The sequence below is a fragment of the Dromaius novaehollandiae genome, chromosome 27, assembly GCF_036370855.1.
Source record: "Dromaius novaehollandiae isolate bDroNov1 chromosome 27, bDroNov1.hap1, whole genome shotgun sequence".
Classification (NCBI taxonomy): domain Eukaryota; kingdom Metazoa; phylum Chordata; class Aves; order Casuariiformes; family Dromaiidae; genus Dromaius; species Dromaius novaehollandiae.
Window position 1 is genome coordinate 349,158 of NC_088124.1, and position 9,649 is coordinate 358,806.

The 9,649-nt window shown below is 43.6% G+C and overlaps 1 protein-coding gene across 1 annotated transcript; it reads right to left on the reverse strand.

Moving 5' to 3' along the window:
* Positions 1-1,448: 1,448 nt before the first annotated feature.
* LOC135323768 (olfactory receptor 6C3-like) lies at positions 1,449-2,402 on the reverse strand. The gene has a single exon (XM_064498268.1). The coding sequence runs from the start codon at positions 2,400-2,402 to the stop codon at positions 1,449-1,451; it is 954 nt and encodes a 317-aa protein (XP_064354338.1).
* Positions 2,403-9,649: the final 7,247 nt, after the last annotated feature.

Genomic DNA, 9,649 nt, shown 5'->3' on the forward strand with positions numbered 1-9,649 from the left:
CCAAACACTCATAAAAATCTCTGTGTTTATATAGCTTAAGTTGATAGTGGGGAAATAAAATGATGTGTGCCAAAGATGGTCCTTCATGCTGCAACCCCACAGCCTAAGCCTATGGTCATCTCTGTCCCCTTTGGGGATCACAATGTAACCGAGAAGCAGGACCTTGACATCAAGATCAAGTAGCTGCAGCACCTCCAAGGCCTGCACTGTTAAAGGATGCTGAATCTGGTGGACTTTTGGATCCAGGGGATCCCGCCTTCCTGGTCTGCTGGATGGGAGACTGCTGCGGTTCTCTGCTCCCTGGTCCTGCCAGCAGTGAGGCTGCACATGTGCTTCCAATAGGCATACACACACTCTGTACGGATATGATGGGCCACCAAAAATATCAATTCAGCCAGGGGCACAGTACCTTTACAGGCACCACAGAGACACGAGCAGCACTCACAAACATGAACCATACAAATGGCCTGGTCCTGTTTTTGCTCACCAGCTAATGAGACTCAAAGCTTGCAGGAGACCTCACATGCAGCCTTGCACGGGTGTCTCTGACAGCCAGCTGCCTGGAGGGCTGCAAGCCTTCCACACGTGCACTAATGCAGAACAGAGAGCACACTCACCCAGAAAATAGCTAGGAACAGGATTTAATTTGATGATAAGGCAGACCGCAGTGACCAGGCACACAGCTTAGCCAGGTAAGTGTACTTGCCATCAGCAAGTGTACTTGCCAACAGCTTGCTTACACAAAACCGGACCTTTTTATTCCCTCTCCCTCCATTTTCTGAAGCTTTTTTTTCCAAGATCCAACTGATCCCTCCCTTTTTCCAGCTTTATCCCCTTTGCAATATACAGTCCATCTCTAAGTATTTTTTTTCCTCATTGGTCCCAGTTTTACTACGTATGTACTCAAGCACGTATGTAGTAAACAGTTAAGTCAGTCAGCTCAACCTCAAGCCAGAGCCTAGTTGTCTGCCTGCATACCCGAGCCCTATGTTGCCGGTGGAGCTGTGGGCCCAGATGGGAAGACCAGGGCCACCATATCCTTCCCTGCACTGCGGAAGGATCCATCCTGGAGCTTAATTTTTGTGCTTAGCATCTTCTGTTATTCAGGGAGAGAAGGTGTTTTGAGCTTTCCTCAACAGTCCTGGGACATTGTCCCCAGAGTTTTCAACTCAGCTTCCTGAGATGACTTATGAAAGCTTCCTTGTGTCAGCACCCACTGGTAGTCTATGCCCCAGTCTTAAGAAGTGCGTTTCCAGCATTTCATTAATATTTTTTAGATGTTGTTTATACTAACCCCCTGTAACCAAGACACAATTCACTTTTCTTCCTTTCACTACTACAATCCAGTGAGAAAATAAATCTCCTGAGGCACCTGTATTTAGTAGCTGCATACATATGTGTGTGATATTTTATATGATACATAATTAAAATTGCTATCCTGAGAAACATCATGACTGGGGGAAAAGTCGAACCTTTGCACGACCAACGGCTTCCTTCAGGGCCAGTTTCACAGTCTTGTTTCTGAGACTGTAGATGAAGGGGTTTAAGAATGGGTACAGGACAGTGTTCAGCAAAGCTACAGTTCTGTTGGTCTCCAAGGAAACATCTTCTGAGGGTCGTGCATAGAGAACAATGCAGCTTCCATAAATGATGGCTAAGGCGATGAGACGGGAAGAACATGTAGCAAAAGCTTTCTTCCTCCCAGATGCTGATGGCATGTGCAGAATACAATGGAAGACACACATGTAGGACACCAGGATTAAACATAAGGAACCCAGCACTACAAATGATATGAAAACAGAGTCTACTTTCCAAAGCAGGCTGGTGTCAGAGCAGGACAGTCTGAACAAGGGAGAGTTGTCACAAAAAAAATGGTGGATCTTGTTTGGGCCACAGAAAGTCAGCTTTGAGAGCAGGACCAGGCGGTAACTCAAGAGTGTGAAGCCTGTGACCCACGCAACAACAACCAGGTGAGTGCAGAGCTGCCACTTCATGATGGCAGCATAATGCAAAGGTTGGCAGATGGCAACGTAGCGGTCAAAGGACATGACAACAAGGAGAGCAAACTCTGTAAAACCCAGGGCAAAATAGAAATAGGACTGGGCAAAGCAGCTGCTTAATGTGATTGTTCTCCTACCAGAGCTCAGAATCACCAACAATTTGATAGTTGTGGAGGATGTAAACCAGATTTCCAGGAATGCCAGATTGCTTATGAAAAAGTACATGGGGGTTTGCAAGTGGTGATCCACACACACGAGGAAAATGATCGTTGTGTTCCCCATCACTGTTGTCAGGTATATGAGCAGAAGGAGCAGGGAGAGAAACAGCTGTAGTCTTTGATCAAGCCCTGAGAAACCCTCTAGGATGAACTCAGCAACTACAGTTTCATTTCCTGGGCCCATGCCCAATTTCAGTACATCCTGCTGAGAGCGGAGCATGAAGAAACAAGTGTGGGAATTTCACAGTCTGCACAGGAGGGTATATCCTTCCTTTTTTGCTCCCTTGCTTGCTTCCTATGTAACACAGACAGAATATTCCTCTCAACCATTCATCACACCCTGATTTCTCTGTTTCACATTTACAGTCCTCAGAGATTTTACTGTCTTCTTTCTACCTTTTCCAAACTCTCACAAAGGATTCTTTCCCAAGAGCACAATATTTTAAAGAGATTGTGAACTATTTCATGCCATGCCTGGGAAATTCCTAGTTCACTTTGACTTACTGCAAACATCCATCACATCTGTGTTTCAAAAGCCAAACCAATGTCGCAGCAAAAATGCTTACTGTTATCTGCAGATGCCAGACCATCCCTTTATATATGCATTTTGAAAGTTATTCCTTCTACTTTCCAGTACTTGCCTTTTGTGATTCAGAACATCTGGGAGGCTGTTGATTTCAAAACAAGCAAATATTGAGTATCTCTTCTGTAATCCCCTGCTTTCTTCCACATCTTCTTCCTCGCTGTTTCTCCAGAAAAGGGGAGGAAACAGGGAACAAGTATAGCTTGCCTTCTTTAATACTCTAAATAGTGAAATTCATTAGTGTTCCCTTCAGTCATTGGAAGCAGGTGTGTCACATAGTCTCATCTGACACCACTGTGCACCAAAACAGAGTTATTGCCAAACAGTTGCCACTTTCCATTGCTATTAAATATCCTGACTTAAATGCCTTGCTTTCCCTTTAGGGGAGGGGGGAATCATCTCATCCGAAAAACCTCAAGGCTGTCCTTTTGATTATTTGATTATTATTTCTGGAAGAAAGAAAACACTAAGAAGGGTTATATTTTAGGTGTCTAAAAGTTGGGCGCTGCAGTTTGAGCAAGTTAGCATGCTCCCATATTGTCAGGGCAGAGAGAGAAGAGTGTCTGGAAGAGACTGGTAACACTTCTTTCACATGCCGATTATCGCCTGGGAGGACCCAGCCTCTAGAGCTCTCTTTTTGTCTCCATTGACTATATAGTGAGCCAAGGGAAAACAAGTACAGACTCCAGCTGCTCACAGACACCTCCAATGAAGTAGATGAAACTCCCTATTTCAATCTCAAATCTTTTAATTTATCTCATAGCTAATTTCTTTTTCAAACTAAAGAACACGAATAACAGAAGGAAGCCCAAGGAAAACACAGGCAATACTGATGTTTTTCCCTCCACCTTTGCATTTGGTTTTAGACATATGAAGGAAAGGAGCAGATGACTCCACAAACAGGATGCCTCAAAAACGCAAGGGGGGAGGATGATGAGTTTTAAGCAGTGAAACAGAGGTTCTCCACAAACTGTGTTGTCCTCCCAGACCCTATCTCAGAGCATAGCAGAACGGCTCTTATACAGGGAGTACAATGGGAAGCCCTGTAGTGGCCAATACTCCATGATTGCATTGGCATTTTAACTTGGGGCTCAGGTTAGTCCTAGATCCCAAATGCCCTGTCTTGCTCTCTGCCTCTAGTCTGGCATTGGGGAATCTCCGCACTGGGTTCGTCTGAAAGATCTGCTGAAAATAAACCACTGGCTGTAATTGTTTGAGCAAAAGCTCAAGCCCAGTCACCTACAGCAATATCACTGTAACCTCAGTGAATCGTGTGACTGTCCCAGCTTCCCATTTTCTGGGTAAGTTCCAACACTCAAAGAGTTGTGTCTTCTTAGTCTGCTGGATGTCACCTAAAATTATTCTTCTGCTGAATGTACATTCTTAGAGGAACCTGGAAAGCTGCTGAGAGCTTACAGCAAAGCAGCTTCTCTGCTCACCATGGGGGCAACCCTCTGTTGAACCCTTTTTTCAGGCTTTGGTTGGAGCAAAGGATTTGCTGTATTCAGGCCCCACATAGCCAAAAATGGAGCTAGCATATGCAATAGTGACTATGGCAGTGGGAGACACGCGGGTGAAGAAGGCTTCTTATGGCTTTCAGCAGAGGGTATTCTCGGGATAGTGCACCTAGTGCAGGCATAGAACACAGTGATCGTTGTGAAGAAGCTCAGCAACACAGTGGAGGAGGGAACAAAGCTCATGTTTGAAGGCAGCTGGTGGCCATGGAGGCTGCTCTCATCAAAGGGATGAAGCCACAGAAGAAATAGTCTCTTTACTGGGGACAGAGGGTACCTTGGTATAGAGGGCACAGGATTCTCATAGCTTCTGTGTCATTTCTCACAGCCTTTAGGGATGTCTCCAATGCCCTGAGGTGTCTAGAACAGAATCAGATGTCTATGCTTGGGCACCTGGCTCCCACCCAGAGCTTCCCTCTATAATTAATGGACACAGGCCCCTTCCAAAGGAAAAGTATTCCATCCTTGGGTCGATGTCCAGAACTGATGGGTGGGTCACTTCCGAATTACGACAGTTTCTTCTGCTACCATGAGAGAGATACCAAAAGACTTGCTTAGGTGATGTCACATCTACTCCCTCAAAACATTTAGCCCCTTGGCTTCTCCCTGAATCTGGGGCCTCCATGGTCCCCACTAAATGCATAATGGTTCAGTCCCAGGTTTTGTTTCGGAGTGAACCAGTTCATTCCATCAAAGAAAAAAAAAAAACTTTGGGACTTTGTGGGGAAAGTGTATTCCATTTATGAAGTGGGTACTTTCACACTACTAAAACCAACACTGCTGCACATTGCAGAGAGCAGTCTCTATCCTCTAAGTGGTGCAGACCAACAGGGGCTGATACTAAGGCCAGCCCCCTTATAGAGCAGACTGGCTGGGCCCACACTACAGAGCACATGGCCTAGCCCTCCCTAGGACCCCTGAAGTGACCATCTGACTCTAAGATACAGTCATGCTTCTGTTTGTGTGTGTTTTGCCACTCAGAATATCTTAGCAGTCTAATCCAAGAATCATTACCAGTCTCGATCTAACTATTACAGAAAGAGAAATATAATAATAATAATAATAATAGTTTAAACTCTTATACACATATTTTTCAGTTTCCACTCCTTTTCCTGGTGTTATGCTCACTCTTCCCCAGCTACCCTGGGTCCTGAAGTTGCTAGTTTCACTCTGGTGTTGTTGGTGGGTTGTTTGGGCGAGTAGTCATCAGCTGGAGTCCTTCACCAGGAGGAATATGATGTTCAAGTTAATGGTTTCTTCTTCCTCACGCTAGTATCCACTTGGGGTTATTTTCATATGTTTGCTAACACATTTTTTACACCTTGCTCTTTCTCCATTGCTCTGCATCTCCATGTTATCTCCAAAATTACTATATATGGTACCTTCAACTTATGTTAGATACTATTTCTTTGTTCTCTTTATTACCCTTAAAACTAGTTTTGTCCTGCTCTAGGTCTACATTGCTTACACTGACCACTGGTGGGTGGTGTATAGCTGTGGGGGTCTCCAAAGCCCCATTTCTTACCGTCCCATGCCTGTACTCCTGTAGACTGCATCCTGTGTCTTCTCCACTTCTGAAGGCTTCTGCTGTTGTACCAGGCCTAAATTTCTCTCTACTGCATCATTATGCGGGAGCTGTAAATATCTCAATCCACACAGAACAACAGGTTGTTATTGCTGTTGTAGGTAAACTAAGCTAAAACTTTTTAAAAAGCTGCAGGCAGGTCAAGAAAAGTTCTGGCAGAGCAGGCCTGAGAAGCTGCGGTCCTGAGGCTGTGCAAACTCAAAACAAAACCTCAAAATCATATTACATGGCTACGGGGTAAAAAAGGACCTAAAGGACTTGACAGTGAAAACTTACCTTCTCTAGATCATGACTTAATGAAGCACAACCAAAAGAAACTTGCCTAGGTTATACAGGCCCCATGTGTAACCCAATACCAAAGTTGCTGTGTTTTTGTGATCTGTGAATTTCTATTACATTTTTTAAAGGCTTTGACATACCAGGACACAGAAGGCAGTGGCAAAGTATTCAGACAATCTTTAGAATCTAATTAATGGAAAAAAAAATATTCCTCATCTTTCCCTTTCTCTCACACTGACTTTCCACCAACACAGGCAAAGTTGGAAATATATTTCCCTCAATAAAATCCAACAAATGAACAATAACTTTTTTTTTTTGCAATTTGTTCATTAGTTCCTACTAATAAGTAGTATAAACAATTGATCACAAAGTAAATTAAGAGAATTAGAAAACTAAGGCATTTTGAAGGTGATGAAGTTCCAGTAAGCTACCTTTTTTATTATTATTATACATATTCATTAGAAGTCTGACCTCCTTGATAATAAAGTGGTATCAAGAAATGTTTCCTGAACTGCTTGGCCAGAATGGGTTTCTTTTAACTCATCTGTGGTTCTTCAGAAGGAACCTGGGTTATGAGGGCCATTTGCCGATTGTCTTTCTTTCCCTTTAAAGGGTCATGAATAAATGGTCACAGAGTGTTTTTTCAGCCTTTCCTCTCTCATGACTTTGATAACAGTAAGTTGCATCAGCCAAAACTTCCTTCATCCACACTGGTGGGTTCATGTAGTTTACAAAATGAAGAGTGTCTCCATTGTTCATCCTGGTCTCCTTTGCTACTCCATGGAGTACTTCTCGGTACAGTCAACACATAGGGAGCCCACTTCAGCTCATCTCACCTCTCCTTCAGCTTGTCCTAAAATAACCATCAAAAAAGACTAGAGGAATGCCTACAGACATGCATGTTTCTTTTGTATGTTAACTACAAAGCAGGTCAGACCTACTTGCTCAAGTGGAAGGGTCTGCATTGTAGGCAGCTCAAGGCAGGCAAGGCATGTCAGCCCAAAAACGCAAAGTCAGAATCCATGCTGTAATGTATCACCATGAAACAGAAGCTGTCTGGAGTGCAGTGTCTCAGCTCTATAGATACTTGACATTTTGGGAAACTCCCTCACTGGAAGCAATTTTGAGCATGTCTAGCCAAAGGCAAATAAGTTCCAAGATTTCAAGGCTCTCAAGAAGATTTTTTCTTCAACAGTTAGACTTTGAAATGCCCCTTTGGAAATGGGCCCTAACCTGTTTTAGTTATTTACAGTACAGTGAGATGATCCACACCCTGTGGTTGCCTGTTTTTCTCCTATGATTGTAAAGGAAATATAGATTAGGAGTTTAAATGAAGATGCCCAGACTGTAGTCTCACCTGAAATTAGGCAAAATTAACCTCAAGCTTTGATTTGTCCTCACTGTTTCCTAAATAATTTGGAAAGGTGACTTTGAGACATCACAGAATTACTCAGATGGGCAGACTACTTTTTGGCCCCATTCCTTGTGTGGCTTTTATCACTCATACAAGCAAAAAATAGAACAGTGATCAGTGGATAACTATTATTAATCAATATGGGTTGTCTGTATCTTCCAGTGAAGCATCTGAAGTAGGATTTATCTGTGCAGAATTAGCTATCTACACTTTGAATGTCTCCATCTGAGCAAGTCATCTAGGGTGGGATTCATCTTGTAAGTTATCCAAGGTAATCTGTTTACTTTAGGAGTAAATTAGTTGCTCTTCAGACTCCATAGACTGCATTGACTAGGAAGCTGATTCAGTTGTCCAACATATAGGCATCAAGTAATACTTGTGATGTCCTAGGGGCTTTGAAAAACCTTGATAAGCACAGTAGCTATGACAGAGGACCAATAGAAGATCTGCTGTGTATCTAGAGTGGTGGCTGGATGTGAGACAGGACACCAAGCAACATCTCCAGATGCACTGGAAGCCCACATGTGCAATGTAGGATTGAATCCTGCATCTCCACTGATTATGAAAGGACTTTAGACAAATTGCTTAGCTTTAGACACCCAGATTCTACACACCCAGAGAGTACTTCTTGAATGTCAATATTTGTGTTTAATTCCATCTGGGATTCCCTGCCCAATAATGTGCCTGGCTTCTGGGTGACACTCCAGAAGGGCATGCATGTTTCCTAAATCCTCCTTCATAACTGCAAAAAACTTCTTGGATACCCTAGAACATCTCATATGGCAGTAGGCTTCTCTGTTAAGCACCTGAATTGTTCCCCTGAAGCAAGATGAAGTGATTCTCATTCCTAGACTTCCTTTATAGCTGTAGAGTGTGCATCTCCTTGGTTTGCTCAAGGAACCTGTGTCCCCAGTCCTTCCCCCTGAAAATCATCACACCATGGAAATATTGGTTGGAAGGGACCTCCAGAAGTCTCTAGTCCAACCTCCCACCCTCTCTGGGTGACCTGCTCCAGTGCTACATAACCCTCCTAATGAATAACTCTTTTTCCTGATGTCCTCTCTGAACCATCCAAACTGCAACTTGTGGGCCTTGCTCGTTGCTGTTGTGTTTGCCAGTACCGAAAAGATTTTGAGCCTGTCATCTTTGTGACTGTTCTTGAAATAGTTAAAGGCACCTGGGAGAGCTCCTCTTAGTCTCCTCTTTGCCAGACTCAGCAAGTCTCACTCTTTTAACTTGTCTTTACAGAACTTGTGCTGGAGGCCCGGAACCATATTCTGCTGGGCCCTCTTTATGTTTTGCCTCATCTCCTCTGAATTGGAGGGCCCAAGAATCAGTAGTCTAGTTATGGCCTCACTGTCCCTGACTAAAAAGGGACAACAGATTCCCTTGATGTGCTATCCTCAGCCGTCCTTCAGGCTTTTTTCTGATGCGAGAGAGCCGTATCCCTCTGAGGAAAAACATGAGCACGTACAGGGTTCACTCCAGCCTGCTTGGCAGCCTTCACTCAGGTTTGTTCTGCAGCATCGTCCCAATAAACTTGAACTCTCAGATGTCCCCAGATATTGTCATGCAACATGCCAGGGAAGGCATTAGTGACCAGCTAGTCTGGAAACTTTCATACTACACGCCATCTCAGAGGAGATGAGAGGAGTTCTCCAGTTACTGTGGTCTTTGTGAGGAACAGGACCTTTGAAGTCACCTTTGAGCTGACTTAGTTGGGAAATGCTATTTTTCTCAGGTTCGGCATGAAGACATCAAGTCTTGGAGAAGGGAGATAAAAAAGTCCTTCAAAATAATAAAGTACTCAACTATTGTTAACTTGACATGAGGCTTGTTTATCTAAATCTCCCAGGGTGGTTTTTGGTTTTTGTTTTTTTTTTCAAACTGAAGCCTCTGAGGTTTAAATTCTTAGAAAGGATCCAATTATTTTTCCTTTTGACATTTCTCAGACCAGCTATCAAGTACTAGTGGCCCTTTGTGAAATGCACCTTCTTCATTACAAGAAAAAAAGTCTTTCACCCCTCTGCCACATGCTGGCTTTCTGGAACTCCTT